Source organism: Saccostrea cucullata, unplaced genomic scaffold (assembly GCF_032062105.1).
Source record: "Saccostrea cucullata isolate Sc308-1 unplaced genomic scaffold, CSIRO_AGI_Scuc_v1 ctg3949, whole genome shotgun sequence".
Lineage (NCBI taxonomy): Eukaryota > Metazoa > Mollusca > Bivalvia > Ostreida > Ostreidae > Saccostrea > Saccostrea cuccullata.
The window spans coordinates 24,892-52,735 of record NW_026932603.1 but is presented as its reverse complement, the minus strand read 5'-3'; the positions used below and the strand labels follow the sequence as shown (position 1 = coordinate 52,735).

General features: G+C 33.7%; 1 protein-coding gene across 14 annotated transcripts; it reads right to left on the bottom strand.

Annotated features, from left to right (window-relative positions):
- On the bottom strand, positions 1-26,276 carry LOC134235577 (casein kinase I-like). 14 transcript variants are annotated; one of them, XM_062717710.1, is made up of 13 exons: positions 25,775-26,276; positions 19,261-19,301; positions 17,875-17,944; positions 14,164-14,312; positions 13,727-13,961; positions 12,959-13,129; positions 12,542-12,696; positions 10,628-10,717; positions 9,522-9,542; positions 6,640-6,744; positions 4,892-4,924; positions 3,961-4,073; positions 1-1,989 (listed from the first exon to the last, which is right to left on the bottom strand). In XM_062717710.1, the coding sequence occupies exons 1-13, from the start codon at positions 25,941-25,943 to the stop codon at positions 1,935-1,937; spliced, it is 1,407 nt and encodes a 468-aa protein (XP_062573694.1). In that variant the 5' UTR covers positions 25,944-26,276; the 3' UTR covers positions 1-1,934. The 14 variants fall into 14 exon arrangements, with proteins under 14 accessions (XP_062573694.1, XP_062573695.1, XP_062573696.1 ...); XM_062717711.1 differs by having other exon boundaries at positions 1-2,449; positions 25,775-26,275; XM_062717712.1 differs by having other exon boundaries at positions 12,551-12,696; positions 25,775-26,274.
- Between the last annotated feature and the right edge of the window lie 1,568 nt (positions 26,277-27,844).

Genomic DNA, 27,844 nt, shown 5'->3' with positions numbered 1-27,844 from the left:
TTCAGTAGATTTGAAATTTATTTCTGATAGTACAATAATTTTTTTTATCAGACAAATGGTGTAGATCACTCACCCCTCGACACAAATGATTATACCTGCTTTAAATATGGATACTGATTAAAAAACAATATCACACACACTGACAATACCTTCTGAGATCTGGCATTCTGCACATGAAGTTTAAATCGTCCACAGTGTAATAGAATATTAATTTTTTACAGATTTAGTGCAAAAAAAATCCAGTTTGTCATTACTGCTCATTCAAAGTAGAACTATTGAATAAAGATACAAAATTGTTGTTTTGGACATGAACACATGTGCACCAAACAACCTTAATACTTTTCATCAAGAAAATTCCTCATGTCTAGCTATTATAAGTTTTACTTCATATGACAGAATGTGAATACATACACTGATTTCATTAAAGACATCAAGAAATGAATATGGTTGATCTGGAATTGAACATCTGTTAAAACCCTTTCCTAATCGCTTTCTTTCATTCTGTATACATGAAAGCCCATTTTGACAAGATAAATATGCTATTCAATTTAATGACAACATAGCATCCATCTTGTCTGAATCAATTACGTACAAAATTACAAATTCTAAAATCCCCCTGAAAGTGTGGGCTTCCCTACTGCACATAAACCTTGATCTTATGCTAAACAAATAAATTCTGTTTTGTTTGAAAAACAATTTGTAAATTTGATACGTTAAAAAAAATTAATTTTAAGACCTCAGGCGCAGCATGCGACTATTTTCCAGTAAATTTTCGTACAATGAAATGTGTTGCTACAACAGTGCTTTTTGGTAGTACTATGGGCTGAGCGTACCTAGTGTAACTTATGTAACAAGAGAGACAGGGCCATAATGAAGTAGTTTTATTGTCTTACACAGTGTTCATGTTAATTAACAGACTAGCCAGGTAGAGGATGAAGTGTACATAATCCACAATGAATTACAAATTCTGGAATCTGACTGTCCACTCATGAACCATAGTATCAAATATAAAACAATTATATATACATCTAACAAAGCATATAATACATCTGCCATTTTTACAGGAGACAAATGAAAGGTCCCCTCCAAATAAAAACAAATAAAATAGTAGGAAACAAAAACTGATCATTCCTTCTTAGGAACCAGTTATGTTACTTGGCACTAAGAAAATTCAGGTTTACAAGCACTCTCTATTACTTCTCTTTCTGTATTATGTCTTACAAGATTATCTCCCCTTCTATTTTTTTTTCACCTTCTCTGAAAATGCACAATCTGGCAAGATGGTAAAAACACTTGTCAGATTTTTGTTTTGTTTATAGAGATTGAATCATCAGAGAAAACAAAATGGCACAGGATATACATGTAATTGTCATTCATGCACACATTTATAATATACAATTTGTATTCTCTGTTCAAATAATACCACTCCCTTTCACCTAAAACAAAAGTTCTTCCATTTGTTACAATTTCTTATACCCAACACATTTTACAATTTTAAGGTACAATAATCTTCTAAAGTCAAATATTTGTTACGAAACAGTTTGACAACAGTGAAAGATATGAAAAACACCTCATATGCATTCTTCATCAATCAAGATATATATCCCCATGAAAATATTGCTGTTTGGCTCATGAATTAAATAATGTGTAAAAAGAAAGAAAAAAAAAAAACCTGTTCTTTTTTTTTGTGGGAAAAAAAATTATATACTGTAAAAAGATCACACTGGACTACTCTCTCAGCACACGAAACATGCACACAAAGTATGGCCTGAAAATGCTGTGCGTCTTTGGTTTCACTCGAAGGACTGATTGATAATGCCAGAGGAGGGCCTCGGTAGCCTGAGGGGGTGGTACGTGACGTCTCTCCTTACACCAGCCTCTACCAGAGCCTTCAGCGGGATATAGCGCGCTCCGTCTTCCCCCGAGGTCTCCTGTCATTTCCTTCTTTTGCCTTTCCGTGGCTTCTTTCTTCGGGTGAAACAACAGCACCTGCGAGGGAAAGCACGAGAGGATTTGTGCAGGCAGAATATTTATTTTATTACATCCAGTAAATCTTTCGTATGGGGGTCAAATTCACTTGACCCATCACAAAACAAGTCTCCTCCATCACACAGAGTTCAGTGGAATCAGAATATAAATAATGACAATACAATAAAACGTAACACATGTATCAAGACACTAAAAGAGCCGGCATTCACGTCACATCCTCCTACAGCTCTAGTCCTAGCTGTTAAAATGCACACATTCACTTAACAATAGACTCAGTCCTCCATTTCTTATTGCAATTTAAAACTGGGAAAAAGAATACCAGACATGGCAACAATAAAATCGTCACTCATAAAAGACTGAAGTAACAAAATTTCCTTGAAAATAATTGGCTGTACATGAAGTATGGATACTTTATTAACGTGTCGTCTTCTTTTTCTTGCGTCGACGGAAAAAACAGCATCTGAAAGCAATAAAGAGTCAAGCCTACTAGAGCGAAATGGAATAATCCCACACAAGCAAACAAAGACAACAAATACTAAGTCTTCACTTAAATATTTGAAAAATTATGACTAGACATTGCTACACAGAAAACAATCAGATCTATTTGGTCCTTATTCTTTGCTATCTTGCACACATGCAGATTTTATAAACTAGCAAGTGAAACAAACATTTTTCCATTAAAAAATATGCCAAAAAATTATATATCCAACTTAAAGATACTATTCAACAAAACAGCCTAAGTTCTCATAAACTAAGTTCGGTGCCCCAGTGTACTTTTATCAGTCTTTACCTTTTGTTCTTATATCACAATGATCATATCAATAATCTCAGTCTTAGTCCCAGACCAATTACAAAATGACCTTAAACTCTGTAGACTTTGTAGGTGTCTTAATGTAATTACTCTCCTTCCATGTAGTACTGGTAAATAGGAAGTCTGGGAGCTAATTCTTCTCTTGTCTTTCTGAGTTGAAGTGACGTTGACCTACTTACTTTGTTTCATTGTCTTCCTGTTGTCTATCTTCACTTGGGTAAAGTGACCTTGACAGTTTTTAAATTTATTTGTCAGTTGTCCTCCTCCTGTCTGTCTTTACTGAGCTGTAGTGACCTTAACCTTCTTCATTTGTTTCACTGTTGTCCTTTACTGAGCCGTAGTGACCTTGACCTACTTACTTTGTTTCACTGTTGTCCTCCTCCTGTCTGTCTTTACTGAGCTGTAGTGACCTTGACCTACTTACTTTGTTTCACTGTTGTCCTTTACTGAGCTGTATTGACCTTGACCTACTTACTTTGTTTCACTGTTGTCCTCTTATCTTTACTGAGCTGTAGTGACCTTGACCTACTTACTTTGTTTCACTGTTGTCCTCCTGTCTATCATTACTGAGCTGTAGTGACCTTGACCTACTTACTTTGTTTCACTGTTGTCCTCCTCCTGTCTATCGTTACCGAGGTGTAGTGACTTTGACCTACTTACTTTGTTTCACTGTTGTCCTCTTTCTGTCTATCTTTACTGAGCTGTATTGACCTTGACCTACTTACTTTGTTTCACTGTTGTCCTCTTATCTTTACTGAGCTGTAGTGACCTTGACCTACTTACTTTGTTTCACTGTTGTCCTCCTGTCTATCATTACTGAGCTGTAGTGACCTTGACCTACTTACTTTGTTTCACTGTTGTCCTCCTCCTGTCTATCGTTACCGAGGTGTAGTGACTTTGACCTACTTACTTTGTTTCACTGTTGTCCTCTTTCTGTCTATCTTTACTGAGCTGTATTGACCTTGACCTACTTACTTTGTTTCACTGTTGTCCTCTTATCTTTACTGAGCTGTAGTGACCTTGACCTACTTACTTTGTTTCACTGTTGTCCTCCTGTCTATCATTACTGAGCTGTAGTGACCTTGACCTACTTACTTTGTTTCACTGTTGTCCTCTTCCTGTCTATCTTTACTGAGCTGTAGTGACCTTGACCTACTTACTTTGTTTCACTGTTGTCCTCCTCCTGTCTATCTTTACTGAGCTGTAGCGTAGAGTGCTGTCCCATGTCATTGTTATCTTCTGTGTTCACATCACCGTTGTTAGAATTAAGAACCTGAAAGTGATATCAATAACCTGAACTTCTGTGGTTATGTCACCAAATTATTTTGTCAAGTTTAAATATACCTGCATGATCATTAACAATTATACTGCATTACTGAAAGAGTTTTTCCCATTTCATATAATTCAAAAGAAGTTAATAATATCTAATATTTCAATAACTTTGATACATTTTTAGTTAGTCTATACTGTGGAATCAGAATGGTCAGAAAAATCTGCATTCAGCGAAGAATCTTGTGTTTATTTTATCTTGTGTTGTGTTGTAGTCACATGACAAAACCATGCAATCCAATATCTTATCTCGCTAATGCTCACACAACCGTAGAAGCTGCGTACAGATTGAGTTAATTATAATATAAAATATTTAAAATTAAACTATGGTTACCAAAGAACCAAGTGATGAAGAACAAGAAGACCTGTAGAGGTCAGGTCAAAATCATCTGAGATTAACATTAAAATATAGCATGTCATTAAGATATAATACTGCCTTATAATCCTTAATCTAAAAATGTGTACACTGAATTAATCTAAAGTATTTATAATCAAATGCTAATACTGATTAGTGTAAATAACAAAGTAAGAACATTAAATTTTCATTATTAACCAAATTCTATGACTGGTTAGTAAAATATTGATAAAGAATACATTTTCAAGTTTAACATTGAGACATCATTTCATACATCTCTAGGACTAACAAAATCGGAGTGAGATATGCAGGCTGCTAGATTGGCCGGAAAGCGATACAGAAAGTTAATATTGAGCAGAGAAGACCAGAGCTAAAGAGGAGAAAATAATGCTGAATGATAAATATACCGAATCATGTGACATAAGCATGGGATGATAGGGCTGCGTAACAAAAATAAAATACCAAAATAATTATGGACTCATATACAACAAAATCATACTCAAGTCCATGACTTGGATTTATAAAAAATAAAATTAAACACACACACAAAAAAATGTACATTGTGTCATACATTTGATAAGTGACAATGATAAATAAGCCCAAAGAAAAAATAGTATCCTCAGGGATATGTAGCTCACCTCAACAGATGCCACGGACATGTAAGGTGGTATATTTTAATGAATCAATGACTTAAACATGTGTGTTTTTGTAGATCCTTGGTTATAACTATAAATACAAGTGCCTTCGCATACATGTTAACTCTCCCGATTTAAGCGGGAGTCTACCGCTTTTTCACTCCATCTCCCGCCTACCGATTTAATGCAGAAATCTACCGCTTTTCTACAAAAGCTGCGTCTAAAGTATTTTTGGTTCGCTTGGGTATCCATTTTTGAAGCCACTCTCATAAAATCTCGCTAGATATCGCGTGATTTGACTCGGAATCATACAAACGCTTTTTTTGTACTTAGATTTCAAGCACGGATTTGACAACGACAACAACACAAGACTACCAGTGATTACATTGGTTACGATAAATTAATCAACATCCCTGCCATGAGAAAGGAGATACAGCTTTTAAGAATTAGATGAAAACATTTGACATCGTCTTTAAAAGCACAGAAGCTCACAACTTTATCAATAAAGTCAATAGAAATCACTCGATTGACCAAGCCATGTGGCACATCTCTACTTTCGTTTTCGATCATCGCGGGAAATCTTATTTATATAACGAAAGATACGAACTTGTTTTAGATCTAGATTAAACCATTTTATCATTTGTTTTGTTTAAAAACTGAATGAATATTTTGAATTATTGCTTCTAGGCTATATCAGCAAAGATCACTCTTCACAAGGCTAAGTAAAGCAGCCAATCCAAGCAAAATGATGAGCATGAAAAATATTTGAATTTGTACAATTTATGTCAAATTTAAGGTGTTTCTGTCTTCTTCTTTGCTGTTGATATTTAAGATTAATAAGTGTAGGTACCTGATTTCATTTAAGACTTATAATATACATGTATATTACATGAAAGATATCGATAATCCAAGCGTTAAACAACACGCGCACAATGCTACCGCTTTTGAGGTCTGAATCTCCCTCTTTTTCATCACAATAGGTTAACATGTATGGCCTTCGTGAGGCATCAAGTATCAAATAAATATGGTCCAGAAAGCAGTAATTCTCTTTGTAAACATCTACAGAAAATTGGACTTTATTGTATAAAATATAAATTCAGAATCTAATTAGCTGATTTATTAAATCAAACAAGACTGTTACTGAGGATTAGATTTGAAAATGCTTCACTGTTATTAATTGATAAGGTATACAGTCTATGAAAATGGGTGACAAAGTCAAAAATTGTATCAGCATCACAGATCTAGGCAAAGTGTAGTCAAATTTACCATGTACTATTAAACTTAATGAGAAGTGGGTTTATCTTTAAAAACTTTCAGATGAGTCAGGGCATGTTGTCGAAGTGAGCTCAATCAAGAAAAATAATGCATAAAGCACAAAATCTCCAAGCTTCTTTGGTTACCCAGGCAGAAGTTGCACAATGGCATAAATCAGCATATCAACTAGACCTGGACAAAAAATTAAATTCCCAAATGGGATTTGACAAAACATGAGAAAAATGGAGGGAAATGGATAGCATTACCTGTACTGAGCCCCCATGTCTATCCGGTGCGAGGTTGGCACCCAGATAGCCAGTGTTGTGTCGGGAACTCTCGCCCCATGCTAGCCCCCTTTGATTTGTACCGGGCTGAAAGGCAAATTAGTGTCATGTGCAGAAATGAATGACAGCTATACAATTTAATGAAGTCATGGAAATGCTAGAATCCTCCTACATGCCAGGCAGTCTAGCAGGTACTTGTAGTCTAGGTCTAGCAGTCAGTTCAGGACTACAAATAATTTGACAGCTTCTACTTTGGCTTCGATAAAGGGAGATAAAAAATAATAGATCTTATGGACTTAAAAAATCCTGTTGAATCAAATTTAGAAGATCTAGCTTCTGGTCATATAACATTGAGACTTGTTTTAATATGGAATATGACAACTTTGATAAACTGTCAATGACTTAGGAAGCTGCTCTGCATGGGGGAGAATTCTGCTGATGACCTTCAAGGTTTAGGCTGCTGTAATGGTACTAATTATCACACATAATCTTCTTTCTGAACTGAAGAAAAACATCATGCATAACCGACAATATTCTGTGAGAATGATGTGTCTGAAAAACATTTGCTACACATTAGGTTTACAGCAAAATCACTTTCCATTATACCTGCATATAATACTCATAGACCATACATGTATATAAATTAACAAAATTAAATTTTAGTGCAATCACTAGGAACTGAGTGGTTGGCATAATCATTAAATAGCAATCCATATGTCTTCGTCTTGTATTCATAAATAATTTAGTAAAGGTATTAATGAATCAGTGCACTGCAATAACTGCTAAAATATGAAGCTCATTTGTTTAAATTTTAAGTATACATAGAGTATTTTGTCACCAAATGAATTATCTACTGATTCACAGATATTATGGGAAGATTTAAGCTGTAGCTAGCAGTTCACCATAACCATGGATTACAATATTTTTATGAATCATTGTATTACAGTTTTCTTCAGGGAATCTCATCTGAATTCAATGTCTTTTTAAATGAACATAAGCCCCCCTCCCAAATTTTCTTTGCCAATTTTTATCTTCCCATTTAATTTAAGAACCACCTCTTATTCCATAAGGAATGACCAAAAAATTCTAGTTTAGGGCATATACCTGACAAATTGACTAAGTTGAGTATAGGGAATAACCTCTCAACAAATGGATTAATGAAAGTAGATATACCAGTTAAGGACAGGTATCTTTCCATGTGATATGATTGAGTATTGAATGAATTCAAACAAGTATCCCCAATGTTAAGAAGTAAAGCTACCTATAACATTGCTAAATATGAACAACATATAAAAGACAAGCGGTACAAGAGCATGAAGATGGACATTTAGCGTCATGACAATACAAACATCTCTAGCCAGCATGCATATCATATATCACAGAAAATGCAGACAAGATTTCCTTCTAGGTCTGATAAAGCCACATGTACAAATACAGCTGACTTTGTTAATTAATAAGACAGTGTTCACTGCAGCCTGAATTTTCACAATAAATGAATACAGATAAAAAACATAAATCAAATTATTTCTAACTTTAAATATTCTGTCTTACTGCAGTAATAAAACAATTAAAATGGCACATGCTTTTTTAAACACCATGTGCATGATTTAGTATTTCTTTTCAAAAACATATATATTTAAATGATTTTGAACTACGTAGCAATTTATGCCACATGGATGTTAAGCTTCTGTTAATGTGGTATGTACTAATGATGTCTCAATACCTTGGTGTAGAAATATCATAATAAACTGTACACAGTGGGAAATGAAACTGATATCTAAAGACTTCATTTTCTTTCCCTTCCCTCTCTAAAATGTTTTCTTAAGCTGTAAATCTATTTGTAAGCCATGCACACAACACCCAAATTGTTAGCTTGGACTTTTCACTGGTATCTAAAACATTTATTCTACAAGTGCAAGATAAATTTTTCAAAGGTTTTATCAAACAAATGATAAGAGTGGGAATAAAATATTAATAATTAATGAAAAAACTTTTACATATTCTGAAATGTCCAAGGTTTAGGATAGTTGATTTAACACGCAAAATATACCCAACATGCAAATATAAAGCGCGCATAACAAGCTAAATGGTACAAGGTTATGAGCTGAAACGAATATTTCCACACAATGCATAATAACTAAACCACTAAAAAATTGGAATTATTTAAATAATAATTTTAAAATACAGGATTGTTAGCAGGATATTCTAGTGATGAAGCCTAGCTTCCTAGACCCTGATAAAATTGGGTCAGTTACTCCTATTACCGTTCATTAACTGAAGTGAGCATGAAATCATGATTATTTCCCTTGCCTTATAAAAAAGCTAAAAAGTTTAGGATCTTGGAGTGGCCAAATAATTTATAAGTAGATCAAATCCAAAACCCCACACCAGTATAAGCCATCCCTATCTTTAATTTTTAACAGAGTAGATATGTGACGGTATATTAGTTGTCCCTTTCTAAAGAACCACATTACAATTCAGTGTTTACACTATATTTGATACACTGCATGCATGATAGCACCGTTATAATCCTTTGACTCATTCAAAACAGTATTCAGTGACCATATTTTCTGTAGCTGTTAAATTATGAGGAATATTCAAAAATCAGTTTCATTCTTCAGATCATTTTATGTAGATATGCTAAAGATTTAGAACATAACCTTTTTACTTCTAGTTTGTTTCTTCTATAAATTCAATAAATAAGTGCATAATTTGCAAGTTTTACTTTCTTCTCTCTATATACATGCAGTGTACCAATGTTAGAGTCCAGTTAAAATCTATCTTTGGTTTGTTAAGATTACACATTAATGGGGAATAACTCAGAATCAGGGATAGGTACATGTGTACAAGGATTTCAATCTTACCTCATGAGCCCTTTGTTTACTCTGAAAAAAATTAACAAGTCATAGCCCCCTGTATGCATATTCATAAGTTTCTAATGGCAATTTACATTAAAAACTTTTATAGACCAAACTTGAAAGATTTCATCATAAAAAAATTAATTATTCTGAATTCTAGTCCCCTTTTGTATCCCTTTGGAAATCTTGAAATATTTATCATAGTCCGAAATTTACTGTGAACCTACACTGTGTATTATTATTAAATGTAAACATCTGTTTAGGCCATATAAAATTGAAATCTTGGTTCTCAGGCCCGCGCGCACCCGTTTTGAGGTAGCCGCATTACCGATTTTATTGAATTTTTGATAAAATAAAAAGTTGGTATTGCGGAGACCAATAAAAAAAATATTTTATTTCAGTTTAGTATTCAAATATCACTTTCGGTAGCCATTTACAATGAGATTTTGGCTACTTCGTTTGAAAATACATTCGAGGACATTACCTACGATGTATGTTATATACAGCAGAAATTTTGATGGAAAGTATATCTGTGATTAAAAAAATTATCCTTATGTTAAAAAAAATAAATTAAAATTTTCCCTCATCTTCTTTATTGCCAATAAAATGAAAAATAAAATGCCGCCCTCCCGCATCTGTTTTGGAGGAAATTGGCCTGAGAACCAGGGAATTAAATTTAGATAGCCTTATATTCAAATTTTCTCTCAAATACTGATCCTTACTTGGATATAAAGAAACTTTAGGGATTCGCTTCAGCTCTTGGATATAATTAAACCATGCACCATGATCAATGACGCAGAAAAAGAGCTTGACAGAAAAAGCTGATGCGACACAGCAGCAACAAGAACAGAACAGTTAGAAATGACCAAGACAAAAAGGCAAACCCAAACCTCATAGCCCATTGTTAACCTGTGCTTTTCCTCAATATGTGAAGCCAAATTGTCACATAAAGCTTCAAAATTGTAATTAGTGGGCATGCAAATAAAACTTCAGTCACATGACAATTTCTGAATGTTCAATAGAAATCATATGACCAGGAACAGAACTTGTTATTGGTCAGAACTTATCAGCTGACTACTGGCTGGATCAGTCCATTAGGAGGGGGGTGTTACCTTCTTTGGTTGTGGGTGTCTTCCTGGTGCTCCCTCGTTTGTCTTGGAGGGTCCAATAGGGTCCTGGGAGGGAATAGGTACCGGTGTGGACTACAATAAGATTGAATATGTTTATTATTCCAAATCAGGGCCCTTTTGGGCATATTACATACATGATTATTAATAAAGTGCCACGCCACAGCATGATACGCCCGTCAAAAAATTACAATTAACTTAAACAGTTTAGAATGCAAGAAAATCATGTAAACCTTGATTCTAAAATTTCCATGATTTTTTTTTTTATTCCTTAAAATATTTGTTTATCCATCGATATCCCCTGTGGTGTAGGCATTAATTATAACAAATTACATCATTGATAGATTTCTATACTGGTTGTATTAGACCTTGTCAAATGCCCATCATATTAAACAATATCAAATTAGTCTTAACAACTTAATCTATACCAAATTAATTTTGAAAATAAAAGGCTGGGCCATCAAATGACATATGCTATTTAAACTGACCAGCAGTTCTTCTGTCTAATTCTCAAAGGATACAGATAAGAAGATGCTAGCTAGCCTTCCTAAACTGAACTCATTAATTAATCTTTGACTGGATGCTTGTCTTCTCATTACTATAGATGAATGAATCTGCACTATCTACCATAAAATATTTTTGAAACATATAAAATACTCAATGATTTTTTTTTTTAACATTTAATGTCAGAAAGGTTTTAATATGCAATTTCTATGGAAAATGGACATGCTGATTCCAACCCTATGAAATTAGTTTTTTAAATTAATAATATTATATAATATTAGATTAGTTTATTAATGCAATATCAAATTAGTGTTAATTACTTTTCATCAAAATCATTTTAAAACTTAGGCTAGAGCTATTTTTAATCCAACAGGCTTACCCATTGCCCAATTCCCAAAGGGATACAGATACCGATTCTCTAGTTTGCTCCTCACACTAAACATTAATTTCTCTCTAATTTGAAATGCAATTTTCTGTTATCAAAACTCTTGACCAGTGCTTGATAATTACACTCATGGGAGACATGGGATTTCTCTAACATACATAATATCTGTTATAGATTGCTGTCAAGTATATGCTGAAAAAAATAAGTATTTTCTTGATTTAACACTTTTTTAATAAGGATACAACTAAAATTTTGCATTTTTTAGGATTATGAAATTCAAAATTTAAAAGACTTAGTTTTTTAAAAAAATTCACTTAAATTAAAGGTCACAGTGACCTTGAAATAGGTAACACCTCTACCCAAGATGTATACAGTTGCCAAGTTTGATAGCTCTAGGTCTAATAGTTTACAAGTTATGAGCCGGACAGGATTTTTCCATATTTGGCCATAGCATCTTAATTAAAGGTCAGAGCGACCTACTTTTTGTGCGCGACACACCGTCTACCCAAGAAGTATCAGTTGACAAAGTTTGATAATCCTAGGCCTATTAGTATTGAAGTTATGAGCCGGACAGGAATGGACAGTATCCACTATAACATAATACGTCCCGTCTTAAGACGGGCGTATAAAAAGAACATGTAATTATTTACAAAATGTGATATAATAGTAGTATTAAGCATATTCTTAGTACATGTATATACTGGCCCAAAATGATCTGATCCCTACCTATGTTTGTGTTCTAATTTCTAAAAAGAAAGTGACTCTATCTGGGCCTTTGTTGTTCAAATTTTTATTTCTGTCATAACTTGTACTTTTAAACAAACATAACAAAACCACAGCACAATTCCTAAAACATGTGTGCAAAACAAGAAGAAATGAAATCCATCTGAGGACTTGAAAGTTGACTTGAGTATTTTAAGTTTGCTGTACCATATATTCAATCTCTTTTAGTCTCATTACATAGTAACTAACTGCCCAGACTACCCCTCTGAGCGAGCACGACATTTTACCTTACTCACCTGTCGGCCCACCCAGTCAAAATCCCAGTCACACTCGTATCCCTTCTGGTACATGAGATCAGTAAACAGTCGTCTCAGATAGTCGTAGTCCGGCGTCTCAAAGAAGTCCAGTCGCCGAACGTACCGCAAATACTGAGCAAATTCCTCTGTAATAAACCAATTAATCAATGTGATTCTAAAACAGTGCTCTACTTACACAAGCGGTGATAATTTTATTTCTCTCTAATCTTCACAAAAAATTTAGAATTCAAGCCTTTTATTACTTTATGTCACAAAGAATAGAATTGAGATGTCATTGTTTTCTTTAACATTCTAAAAACAATATTTTGACAAATCCCATGTAAATATTCAGACAACTGATGTCCTAATAAAATCAGTTCATTGTAAGAGGACTTTCGGTGGGTCTACCTGGGAAGTTTTCACACAGGACTTCTATAGGTGTAGCTCTCTTTGTATCCCCGATCTTCTGGTAACGTTCCTTTAGCGTGTCAGCCTTTAGTCCCTGCCACGGTAAACTTCCTCTCAGGAAATACATGAACATGTGACCTAGCGCCTCTAAGTCGTCCCTCCGACTTTGTTCTACAACAGTCAGTAATACATTTGTAAAATTATCAGGCATTATTCTGCAAAAATTCGTAATCAATTTATACATGCGCTTTATCAGCCAATTGATACACATCCAATATATCAATTGATACACTTACCTTTTCCTATCATTTTTTTTTAGCAATAGCTAAGTTAACTATAAAGTAATACACACTAAATGGCTCGGAATAACATATACATCTCCATTCTTGTTCAATAGCAGATGATTAATTCATATATTATATATATATAATTTTATGTCTGTTAAATGAAAAACACTTCCATAAATGTCAAGCTAGCACTCGTTCATAATTATAACATATACTTTATATACACTATACTATATCATTTACAAAAAAACACAACCGTTACAATTCAATAATTACAGTTCCTAATTTAGTTTAAAATCAAAACCTTTCAAATTCTGATTGTACATAATACATTTTTTTTTCAAACTTCTTGCTTATTAGAAATGTAATCTCTCTGTCAGTCCTAGTTATCAGACTTCTTACTTTCAAATGGTAATACCCCCTTCCACACACACACACATAACCAGTATACCACACCCTAACACTGATGAGGTACACTTACCTTTTCCTAAATGTGTATTTATACTCATGTACCTCGCGGTACCGGTAAGGCTTTTATGTTCTCTGTAAGGTATATGTTTGTGTGTTTCACTGTCTATATACTCTTTGGCTAAACCAAAGTCTATAATATGTATGATATGTTGCTTGTTCGTGGACTGGCGTCCGATTAAGAAATTCTCAGGTTTCACGTCCCTGTAAATCAGATGTTTTGAATGCACATATTCCATCCTTGAAATCTATAAAAAAAAACAGCATATTAGGATTAGCCATCAACTAAATAAGAAATTCTGTACAAGACATTCTATGACTAAGAATGCCAGATTTAATCTTATAATGCCTTTAATGGCTTTTGGCTTCTTATATCAATACAATCCATTACAAAACATAAATATCAGCAAAATACGGGTCTGCATTGTATGTAATAAAGTAAGCACTCACCAGTTGAATGGCTATCATTAGAACAGTCTTGAGGGAGAATTTTCTGTCACAGATGTCAAATAAATCCTCTAAGCTTGGCCCCAGTAATTCCATCACCAATGCATTGTTTTTAGCACTTGGTCCAAAATAATACACATTAGGAACACCCTCTGAAAAATCAATTTAAATGTGTAAGTTTGATTCATCATCTACACGATAACTCTATAATAATGTTAACTGAAATAAAGTTTTGTTTAAACCATATCTCTAGAACTTAAACTGTACAGCAGATTAAAATGTGTCTTTTATTATTTTAAGGATCCCAACATGCAATATTGTCATCATATTCTTCTTTAATAGAACGGCTTTATCTTTTAAATTTTGCCTTATTCCCATTTCATGTATTAAATACATGTATTAAGAACTTTCTTGCACAACTTCTTGTACAGCTAATACATTGCAAAAGTTTAATAAACTAAATATGAACTAAAAACCTATTTAATGCCCTTTCTCTGTCCTGTGTTGTTTTAAAATGCTTTGAATAGCATCACAGGTTATGTAATATACAAATACACTAATCAGTACATGTGACAGATTTAGAATTCCAAAATCAATAAATATAGTGACGAACACCTCAGGTTCCAATGGATGAAGGATATTAAATCAAGGGAAGAATAGATAATCTTTTTATTAACTGGTCACCAGATAATAGGGTTTTAAACTGATTCTGTTTTGATGAGGATTGTGGTAGAAGATAAGGGTAGGGACAGATTTGTGGGTTCTTTTACTTCAAGGTTCTGATTGGGATATACAGGTAGCGGGCTCTGTTACTTCAGGGTCCTCGCTGAACCACTGACACAGTCCCTAGTTATACAGTATTAACACATTTCCATGGGTCCATGTTTGGGTTAACAACTGACCGGTGTTTACCTGTATATCATAAGTCCTTCTCAATACAAGCATTACACATTTGTACACACTGTCTTTAAAGGACATTTATAATATCACTTGTCAATGAATCAGTTTACAGGTCAGATGAGAAGCCCTCTCAAAATATATAATTTTTCCTTCATCACATTTGTCCCACTGGACCGAATATTTTTCGCACTTTTCATCAACAGCTTTAAGGAAAATACTTACATCTGATTTCTCGACAATGCAATGCACTTTTTGTTATCCAATTTTTTTTATTACATGTATGTTTATCTGACACTGACATTGTTTTAAAATTGTAATGTTTAAAGCTTATGGTAGTATCCATTTAAAAAGAGAAAAAAAAAAACTGATGTTGGAATTATACAATTAATTAATTTGATATTGAATTGATATCAGCCAACTCTTGACAGAAAAGTTCTCTTGATTATATATTTTTTTAAAAGGGGGGGGGGGGGGGGGGGCTATAGACCTAGTTAAAAAATATGACATTTTTTAAAAATGGAAATTTTCATCATTTCATTAATTAATTGTGAAAAGAAGTAAATTAAAAAGTAATGAAAAATAATTAGGTTTGAAACTTGACTTTATTTTAACAATTTGGACTCAAGGGTTTAGATGTGATTTTGTTATTGTAAATATAATTCAGTGTAATTTACTAACTAAACTTAAATTTAAATATGTTTCCAAACCAATTTTTTTTCACTCTTTGTAAGTTAATGGTATATTGATGTACACATTTTTCAATTTTCAGTAGGTAAAATTTGAAGCCAATCTTCACAATTTTCATATTTACTTTCTTTAAAAAAACATCATTAAATTTTGTTGATAAAAATCTTTTATTTTCAATTTCATCTCCCAATGAACTTTCCCCCTTTTGTTTAATCCAAATTATATTATTTCAATAATATGTAACCCTTTTTGCTCCATAAACTGTCATCTGTCATACATGAGTGATTTCCACATGTAGGTTTCAGTTTTCACACCTCTGCTGCATTAAGTAAACAAAGGGACTTATCTGTGTACATTGAATAAACAAAGGAGCTAACCAGGACTACACAAATTTTGTACATGGTACATCTAAAAAATTCATTTTCGCCACTTATGAATTTCTGTTACAACTTTTGAAAAAAATTAGCAATGTGCTGTAAGTCAAACAGCTCGAGCCCTGCTTCATCATCACTACTTAAAAGTAACTTAACAGAAAATTATTTAAAATGTACAGCTAGAGTACAATTTCCTTCCTACATTTAGCCTTAACTTTAGCTAGATTAGATGAGTATCTTCCTCCCCCATTAAAAAAGAGAATTCATTAAATAACAATTTATGCTGCCCTTTCATTTTTTTTTGAAGTTCAGAACTATCAGAGGAATATGTTAAGTCCTTGCACTTTTGTTAAAATTTAGCTTTAGGCATGTAATGTTTTTGCAATAACTCTAAATATGTAGGCATTGTTTTTTAATCCCATATCTAAAAAAGTTTGAAATTTATAAAGGAAACTGACTCAATTCAGATGTGATTTTGGACTTACAAATAACACTTGCAGTACTTTTTAATGTTAAACTTATTAAATTCATGGCATTGCTGAGATATCAAAACAACAATCATCCTAATTAGTTATGCAAATCTGACATTTTACCTTGACAAGCATTTTCAATAACAGTGCTATGCCTAGATTCCATATATAATGTGATCATTATAATGTTAATTAAGAACTTGTTTGTTTCTCTTTTGTGACAAATCAATGACCCCATTGGTTCCCTTTACATCACAGCTCCCCACACTGTGAATTCTCTCCTCAAAAGAATTGTTCTAATTGTCGGGAAGGTTTTGTTTACTGATGACTGTACACACACACTTGCAGCGAGATCTTCCTGTACTTGGTAATAATGAAGGCCCTTGATTAAGGAAGTAATATAAATAACTTCAGAAGCGAGTCGTTATATTGTTTTGTTTTTTACCAACTCTGATGATCGCCTAGTGTTATTGACCTTTGACAAAAATCGGAATAATGAAATCTCTAAAGCATGACTCATACATGTAGAGAATTAATTAGAATTTCAGCTATTAAAACATATCTGACGTTCTTTTCATTTGACACAAATCCTTGTATTTAATTAATTATTACATGCAAATCCTATTAATAATCTACACTTAAAACCATCAAGTAAATCTTAAGCATATATGAAATACATAACACGCTTCAGCATATATCTTCCCTAACTACTCCAGTACAACTTGCTTTTCTTCAAATTTATTCTATTTTAAAAGATAAAGAGATAGGCACCCCTGATTAGGATAAAATTCCAGGTACATTCTCAGATACCCAGGTCTCAGCCTCTATGAACATCACTATCTAAACGCTATAAACAGCCATTATCTGGACTGGGTCTTCACACACATTTTACAAGGTATTATCACTCAATTCAACAGCCTGCCTGTTTTAGACTGCAATAACATATCTAATTCTTCACTTATTCTGGGCTTCATAATGCCAATATTTGTGAATGCAAGACAGATTCAATATCTGACTTGCTTTTTTGGGTTGAGATGAAATTATTAATCTTCCAGTAACAATAATGTATCGCTGCCTTATATGGATGTGAAAAACAACTTATCACAATGGTCAATATTCTAGTGATGAGTTCTCACCCACTCCCTACTTTTCCTTTAAGCATTAAGTAACTAGACACACCCCTTTTTCAACTGAACTGCAAAAAAAACTCCTCCTATATTTCATATGAAATTTTCTGGTGCATCTCAGTGAAGAATTGACCTGTTAATAAGAAATAAGCTTACCCGCTTGTCCAAGCTGTTTATAGAATCTGTACTCCAGGTGTAGCTGGGGAGCTCGGGATTTCATCGGCTCCTACAGAAAATACATGGAGTTAATAAAACATTTATCACAAAATACAGAAAATACACCAAAGGTTAATAAAACATTTATAACAAATTACTTTATTTTATTTTTTATTTGTTCTTTTTCAATGTTCTTGTGAAAATTAATTACAATTTCTGAGTTTTTTTTCTCTTGAAAATAGATTTCATCATTTCTAAATATAGCTCAGCTTCCTCGGCTTTCATATGTATACAAGTGTACTACATGTATATTTAAATCTTGTGAATAAGCACAAAGCAGGTGTAACTTGTAATTTCATGGTGTCATTGTCTTTAAAATGATGTGTAAAGTCTAAGGCCTGTTGAGATCAACAGATATGAAATTCTATAACAACTTTGCTTTTTTCCAAGTCAAGTTTAATAAACTGAAACATGGAGAGGGGGATGGAGCATCGCGGCGGGCCTGTAATTACTGCCCAGCTCATTGTCAATGTCTCGTGGTGTCTCGGTGGAATCTCCTTGGAGAAATATATGCCTCTCTTCATGCAGTTTTACCGATTATCACCCGCCCACCTTGTCTAAATGCCTGACCCCTGGGGCTTTCTCTGCACTGTTAGATGGCTGTACTTGTCTACACACATTATCTTTGTCTAGGAAATATATCCTTCCCTCACCACTGATCAAGGATTAGCAGGCTTCAGAGTATTGATTCACACTTGAAACGGGGTTCAATAGATATTGTATGGTTTATCTGTGGTACAGAGATTTAGCCACTAAAGCACGACATGATACCAATCTCTCCACAGCCAGTCTTATTACAGGGGCAGTATAGGCTAATGGCCAAAGAAAGTCAGATTTACCAAAACCCAATTTACCAATTCAGAAAAATTTTGAGCCCTTGTATACAAATCAATATTCACAATAATGAACATGATTCAGATTCTTGTGACTGTAAAATAAGATCTTGTGTATGGTGTTGCTTGAAGTGGTGTGGGTTTAAATGACCTTATGACCTATAATCTGCTATCATGACAGCTTTTTACTTATCAAATATGTCTTAAGTTTCTTTCTTTCAATGCAATAATTCCTAATTAAATCATACCAACAAAAGATCATAGTGGCTGACATGTACACATTATGTACTCTAACTTACTTGCAATGTTGGCCATTGTTGGGGGCTGGTCATCCCAGACGGGAAGATTCATTAGGGAATTGTGGGAATTTGTTGGGAGATATTGAATGTGACAGTATTTGGGGAATGATAACACAACACACAGACAGACAAACAATGAATGACCCCTCAATAGCACAGTTCACTATCGCAATATACACCAAGGCTTTACTTACACATTTCACTGCCACATGTTCATTGTTGTACAGATTCTTTCCTACAAAAGAGAAAAAAAACATTTAGAAATAAAACAAGAGTGAATCACAATATCAGACCATGTCAGATGTGATATTATAGTTGTCCCCTGGGAGAAGTGATCTGTTGATGAAACCAAATCAACATAATGATTCCTGTATCAGTGGATCTACCATCTTATATAACTAAGAACAATGCCTTAACAATTGTCTGCAGGGTTATCAATCAGCAACCTCAGACATCAAAACTATTTCTCCATTAATTCATAAATCTGGAATTTGATATTTCCCTTCCCTACAACAGCATGCAATATAGATGTAATAACTATCCACATGACCAAGACACAACATAAAAGATCAGCGGGATTTTATTTAGATAAATCATAAGACAACATCGAATCAGACAAACTCTCAATATTCTTAAACTAAACTATAAAGTTACTGATAACAAAATTTGTGCAGTTTGTAAACGTATTTATAGTGTTTGTGTGAATGTCATTCACAAAACATTAAAGAACACTTGTCTTAAGAAATATCACCATGCAGTGGTGATAAATGTTTGTATAAAAAGCAATCATTCAAGAATTTCACTTGTTTAAATTCTTTTCTCTCCATCTTTTTAAAGATCAAATAAACCCAATACACAGTTCTGTTACAGCGTGGCTGCAGAATCAATGCTATTTACATTTATCATTGATGTGGAAATTAAATTTAACACATTCCTATACCAGAGCTCACTGCTGACTTGTTGATGACAAAACAAGCCCTTCACCGGACAATTTTATTTGAAGAGCAAAACATCCTCTTTGGATACATCAGACAAAATGAGAATCACAATAAAGCTAAATACATGTACAAAGCAATGTGTGCTAAATTTATAGACTGTCCTTCTAAGATTATCTGATGGCAAGGAGAGATTTTGTAGCCTGGCCTGAGTTTACCAGATAAAACTCTACTTATAGACTAATCAATGAATAATCCATATCATCCTATCATGGAGAAGCTTTTCTGTTTGCTCTTAAGATAAAAAAAAAAGAAAACCCACAAAGACTGTCCATAATTAGGCCTGTCTGGCTAACTTATCAGAATTGAACTAACTAAAAGGAAATAACTTTTAAATTAACATTCAAGTCAATAAATTAAATTTAAAAAATCTTTATGTAAAATACAGCAAAATAAAATTTCATAAAATAATCTATATAATGTGCTGCTGATTCAAAATACTGGCCCTGCTGCTGATTCAGGAGAATCTACTGGCCCTGCTGCTGATTCAGGAGAATCTACTGGCCCTGCTGCTGATTCAGGAGAATCTAATGGCCATGCTGCTGATTCAGTGACAAGGGTGGGTACAAACAAAATCAGAGGAAAAGAATCAAGAACTTTTATCCTAATTAAATATAGAGTTAGGGGTAAATGAGCTATTTAGTTAATAAGCCCCAGTGAGCAATGACACCCAGTACCTGTAATAACAGGTACAAAGAACTTGTGACCAGGGCTCCCACTGGACCGAAAATGTTTTTCGCCACTTTTCGCGACAAAAGGAAAGGCATACTTACATCTGATTTCTCGACAATGCAATGCACTATATGTTATTCAATTTTTTTTATTAAATATATCACAGACATTGTTTTAAAATTGTAATGTTCAAAATCTTATGATAGTATCCATTTAAAAAAAAAAACTACTGTTGGAATTATACAATTAATTTGATATTGAATTGATATCAGCCAACTCTTGACAGAAAATCTCATGATTATTATATTTTTTGTTTTGCCTGAGAAAGGGGGGGGGGGGGGTACAGACCTAATAGAAAATGTATGACATATTTTTAGAAATGGAAATCTTCATCATTTCATTAATTAATTGTGAAAAGAAGTTATCAAAAAGTAATAAAAATTAGGTTTAAAACTTGACTTTATTTTCACAACTTGGAGACTCCAGGGTTTAATATGCAAGCTCATGTAAATAAATCAGTGTAATCTTCTTAGATAATTCTGTTTTCAAACCAATTTCTTTTTCACTCTATGTCAGTTTATGGTATAATGTGCACATTTTTCAATTTTCATTAGGTAAAATTTGAAGCCATTCTTTACAATATTCGTCATGTTTCCCTACTTTCGATTTTAAAAATACGATCTAAATAGATCCATATTTTGTTGATAAAAATCTTTTATTTACAAACTTCATCTCCTTATAACACTTTATCCGCCCTTATTTAATCCAAATTAATTTATTTCAAGCAATTTTGTAACCCTTAATTGCTCCAGGCTAATTACCTAGTGTGTGTTCCCAGACGTGATCTCCTACATGTAGGTTTCAGTTTTCACACCTCTGCTGCATTAAATAAACAGAGGGACCTGTATACATTGAATAAACAAAGGAGCTAATCAGGTCTACACAAATTTTGTACATGGTACACAAAAAATTCATTTTCGCCACTTATGATTTTCTTTTCGCCACTTTTGAAAAAAATTCGCAATTGGCGACAATGGCGAATCACAGCTCGAGCCCTGCTTGTGACATTTTGGGACATTGACCTTTCCTTCCTAAAGTGACCCTGCAGTATATCAACCAGAGGAGGTCATAAAAATTTATTGTATTTTAACAGCACTTTACAGTTGAAGCCTTATAAAAATGACATCTAATAAATTTTTTTCCTGCTGAGTGTTTGCATCCTTAATTTTAAATAATATACTTGCAAGATGAATGATTCAATGCATATAATTTAAAGTATTTTGCAAGGTTACAAATATTTTCAGTGAATTTGATTCAATCTTTATCTCTCAAGACAGAATTTCTTCTATCATATGTATGCCCTTTGCTTTCTGTGTCATTTAGTTAAATCTGCAAGGATCCGACCTAAAAATCAATATTTACCACAAGCTATAAGTAACTTGGAGGAAATGGCCTACTCTCTCTTTCTCATGTCTTCCTACACTTCAAGGTTATTGTGTACTAACTGTTCATACAAAGCCTACATGGAAATGAATTGTACACCAAAAAGACAATCAACAATTATAACATACGGTACTTATTTTTTTTTCTCTAAACAAAGCAAAGTGCAGTAATCTAACACAGTCTAAGCACAGCATAAAAACCCCTAAACCATGTAAACTGCTGATTAAACAATAATATCACACACACAGCCAATAGCAGCCATACAAGGGTAGCCTCCACACAAAACATGTACACTGATGGTAAAGCATGGCATCGTAAATTCTACCTGACCATATACATGTTATGATCAGCTGTAATTCAGCACTCAACTCAACACAGACTCTTTATACATGTATTATGTAGTTTTTAACACATGTTCAGAGAGGAAAACTCCGCATCAGCAAATCTAGAAAGTATTAATAAGTTTAGAAGAAATAATTTACTTCTATAGTCAAAATGTAAATTCAAATAGTAACTATAGGATATATTGAATAAAAACAAGAAGCAGAGTGGGTGACCTTGAATTATTTTGAAGGCATACTTGTACCTCGTCTTCACGAAAACCATCTATAGTACTGTATTCATTTTTTTAAGTGGTTGATTATAACCACCCAATTAACACCCTAGACGCAGGAAGCAGTAACTGATTCCAACCGATGATCGATTATGAAAATTAACCGATGTCCCATCACTATCTTCTACAGCTTTTCTCTGGAACTTAATGTGAATATTTACCTCTCTCACAAAATTTGGTCTGAATGTAAACATCCCCCCCAATGGCCCATATGATTTTACATTGTCAATTCATATTGATGTACATTTTGTTGGTCTCATGCATGTGTTGTTTAATCCCTACCATCAATGAAAGTGAAACACACACACACAAACACAGTATATGTATATAAAATGGGGTTTCTGTGACCCTGGCTTAGCTAAGTGATAAAACACATGTACACACAATTACACGAACAGCAGTGATTGCTGCTTCATAAACCTGTCATCAAAAAACCAAATATGGTTTAATATCAATTAGTGATCAAAGAATCCATGTGTAATGGCCATAAAAAGACAGTTTGTACAGACTATCTACGTAATACAATGTGTATTGATTGGGGAACACAAAAATAACAGCTCCACAAACTCCTAATGACTGGGAACAGTGGGCTGTGGCTAAAGAGGGGATCTTCGTACACTGTTTATTTAATGAAGTCAGCTTGTCAATATAAGTAACATTTAGAAACTAACATTGAAATACATATTTCTCAAATATTATTGAACATACTTGTCTAACTCTAAATCTGTGGGGGAAAAATGATATAAATCTTGCATTCAAAATTAAAGGATGTTGAAGCTTAAATTCAAATCTTTTAGAAATTATATTTTTTATACCCAGTTTTATTGGAATCATACAAAAATTATGCAACTGCAGGGGAATAACTAAATCTCCTTCACCATAGGACTGAGCCTTAGACAAACAAACAAGTTTCCATTCCTGTGTACATATATCTTACTAATTCCCTTCCCTCAACATGTGTTCTTGTGATTATGGAATCAAGTACAGACCAAAACCTTCACCCATCACAACACAAAAGAAGTCAGTGGAGAAAAAAACCTTACAAAACTAGAAGCATCAATTCAGATTTTTAACCTCAATCTTATTTTGAAGAGGGTTTCAATACATGCACTCATTGAAATGGGTGTTTTCTTTTCAAAAGATGTCAGTACAATCAAGATTACAAAACCAATTAAAAAGAATCTGGATCATTTGAACATGCATCCATAAACATGGTCCAGCAGAATGGAAAAAAAAAATCTAAAACGTGTATATCCAAGTCTGCTGAAGATATATGCAATAGGGAAACATTTATAAAAAGCTTGCACATATCCTATATTCATGATTAACTTTTTTACATCTTTGTTACTTATGAATACTAAGTGTGAAATGCAACACACACACGTGAAATCTATTGTATGTACTCTATTACAGATCAGCTGTATATTCATACTGAAAAAGGAAACAAGTGAGTGAGACAGGATGTTACAGACAGACCACCAGATTCACTAGCTGTACAGGAGATCCACGTGGTTACCACACACATTAAAAACTAAAAAATAAAGACTTATAAAAATAGGCCAATTTTAACCTTTATTGAAATTAGAATTATTGAGATTTAGCTATTCAAATGAATCATGCGAGATGTGACTGTAACCAGTCCATACTAATAATGCAAGTTGATAATTCATCAAAATTCAACAATTAGATCAGAACTTTTGAAAAACTTGTGAACTCACCACTACCTCTTCAACAAAGGACATCACAGAGTTGTACCAGTAAACAGAAACCACTTAATGTACATGGAAAAGACAACGGGAAATATCCATGAAACACGCAGGTTAAAAACTTGTATCATTCATTAAACCGGTTACGTCATTCATTCACATTCTTGAAAGCTAGATACCATTTCCTCAAAAAGTTCCATTCTGTTTCCCATAATGGTTATAAGTATCTGTGAAATCTACTTATGAGTGGAACATCAACATATTCATAAAATTCAAAACAAAAAGCCATAAACAACAAAAACAAAGAAGCCTGAAATACTAATAATATATTGAATCCACTTTTCCCAAAGTTTCTGTAAATACTCCATTTCTTGAAACAGGTCTGATTTTAATTTAGCCAAGGTACATTCATGCACTTAGAAATTTGCTTCAAGGCTAATGGCCATATAAAATGTCATGTACTTGGGCTGGGACACTACACATATTTATGACTGGATACAAACCAAGGCAAAATACAGTATATTTTATGTGAAAATTAATTTTACAATTCTTATCTTAAGCCTTGTTATCAGTGAAAGGTAAATGCATAATCTATGAATCCAGCTGCATATAAATCTAAATTTTGAATTGTTCAAATAAAACACAACTTCTATGACCAAGTCTGTAGTCAGCTTTGGTCTAAAACGTTTTATAAAACAAAACTGGGGGGGAAAAATCTGTTGCGTCTGTTAATCCTGCAGATCTTGACATTACAAAAGAAATGAAAATTAACACCATGAAGTTTGTGAGGCTTTGTTTCTGATCTTTTGCTCCTATTACGATATTCTTGGTTCCAATGAAAATTCAAACAGCTGACCATAGGTGCGTTCTTAGCGATTACCAATGGCTACATTGTACACATCTATGCATATACCTTTAACATCCAGAAGCTCACGAATGTCATCATAGTATAATATCATGGCTATAACAAACAGAACAACAGTTCAGGGTTTTCATTGTTTAGAACCATTCTTATGTGTTGTGTCCTTCACCTCACGTCTGTTGTAAACACAGAGATAGTCACATACATTGCTTTACAATATTGCATTACAAGATACCGAGAAGTTACAGAAAATATTCTTATTTTACTGCACAGCAACCTTCTCTAAAAATAAAAGTTTTAAAGCATATGTATTGCCACACCCTTCAAAATCTTTTGTTCTATTTGATACAAAGAGATTATTTCACAACAAATGCTCAGCTTTCATCTCCACACTACTCATTAAAAATGTAAACCTACCCAGTCTCAACTCGCCAAAGTTTCCACATCCAATTTTTTTGCCCACTCTAAAGTTTGGTCCCACCATCATGGGCCCAGCTGAACTGCCTGTTCTGTTCTGCATGCTTCGAGCACTCTGTTTCCTTCCAGATCGAGAAGCGTCTTCGTACTCTCTAGCTTGAGAGTGCATACTATTTTTAAGCGGTTTACACGCTATCTCTTTTTATTTAACGAACGGCAAAAGTTCGTTGTTCAGTTTTTATGGAATCACCACGTTCAGTACTTTTCAGACTTGGTCAACTAATGTGCCAACCCAATCCAAGTTTTTTCTTGAGTTTGGGTGGGGGTGGGTGGAATTTTCCCATACTATGCTGATTGCAACATATCCCTCTTGTCCTCACATCCTAATTCTATCTAATTTCTTAGCACATTTTCCAGAAATTCAGATGATAACAAGTTTGTTATTCGATCATGGTTTCCTCGATAAGGAACTACGTTTACAGCTGCTCGGGCGATCATATTATTCCGCATCAGCGATAAGTCAGCAAAATAACAAAATAGAATTAAAATAAATTAATTGTATTGACATTATAAGTATTTCAAATCAAATTTTATAATATAATTATCTTCAAAGTACGTAATAATTTACGATTTGGGACTATATTTTTTAGCGGTAATAAACACCGGAATAAGAATATCAGCCACCCGGCAAAGTGCGCAAGTCGGGGATTCCCGTTACCAGGCGGTCGGTTTATTTATAATAAACATTGCACATAAAGGTCGCTGATACTCAAGATACTGATTTCTCTGAAAATTGACATTGAGTGTGATAAGTTCAAATGTGTGGCCTTCTAAGATTCTTTTTCTTTGAAGTTAATTCACAAAATTATACCAAAACCGGCATTATCACGCCACCAAACGTCATTTCCGTGTCAAAAATAGGTCAGAATGTCATCGGTTAACCCCTCATTAAACAATAAACTTTGCCTTTCGGATATAAACGAGAAGGTCCTATTTCTCTTGAATAAAAAATACAAATTGACACGACGTAATAATTTCACAGAAAACTTTTCTTTTTTTCATTTGCGAATTAAATGAAAGGTCTTGTTACATGGATTAAATATGTAACTTGGTATGAAAGCACTAGCCCTTACCCTTTAAAAGTTATGATCAAGGTTTGCTTTTAAAAGTAGGTCAGACATCAAGGTCAGAGGGTCAAAGTTCTTGCTATCTAATGAACTAAATGAAGGGTCTTCTCACAAGGATGGCATATGTAAAGTATGAGAGCACTAACCCTTAGTGTTCAAAAGTTATGGCCAAGGTTTATTTTTTTCACAAGTACCAAAATCTCTAAGGTCAAAAGGTCAAAGACCCAGATAATTGGTATCGATGAAAAGTCTTGCAACAAAGAATACATATGTAAACTATGGAAGTCCTAGTCCTAACTATTTACGGAGTTATTGCAAAGGTTAAAAATTTTAAAAAGTTTAAGGTCAAGGTCAAAGAGTCAAAGGTCTAACTATCAAATGAAAGGTCTTGTCACAGTAATTAAATATGTAAAGTATGAAAGCACTAGCCCTACTTTTAAAGTTATGTTCAATGTTTGCTTTTTAAAAGAAGGCATAACTCCAAGGTCAAGATCAAAGGTCAAAGTTCTTGGTATTCAATGAAGAGTCTTCTCACAAGGACTACATATATGAAGTATGAAAGACCTATCCCTTGCACTAGACCAAACGATTTAAAAGTTATGGCCAAGGTTTGCTTTTTTAAAGTAGGTCAAACTCCAAGGTCAAGATTCTTGGTATTCAATAAAGGGTCTTCTCACAAGGATTACATATGTGAGGTACGAAAGACCTATCCCCTATCGTACAAAAGTTACGGCTAAGTTGAAGTTTTCTCACAAGTACGGAAATCTCCAAGATCAAGGTCAAGAGGTCGAGGTTGTTGGTATTCAATGAAAGGTCTTTCCACAAAGGATTGAAAGAATACATACGTGAAATATAAATGTCATGGCCAAAGTAAAAGCTTGGAATATTTGTGCAAAAGTGGGTCAAAATCCAAGGTCAATAGGTCAAATTTGGTGGTACCCAA

Bases quoted from the DNA above. Each gene is read 5' to 3' on its own strand.
- LOC134235577 (XM_062717710.1), bottom strand. From the start codon at position 25,943: ATGCACTCTCAAGCTAGAGAGTACGAAGACGCTTCTCGATCTGGAAGG. The intron at 12,697-12,958 runs GTAGACCCACCG...GGTTTATTACAG, and splicing joins CCTGTGTGAAAACTTCCCAG to AGGAATTTGCTCAGTATTTG. The intron at 6,745-9,521 runs GTAAGATTGAAA...TTTGCCTTTCAG, and splicing joins GTAAACAAAGGGCTCATGAG to CCCGGTACAAATCAAAGGGG.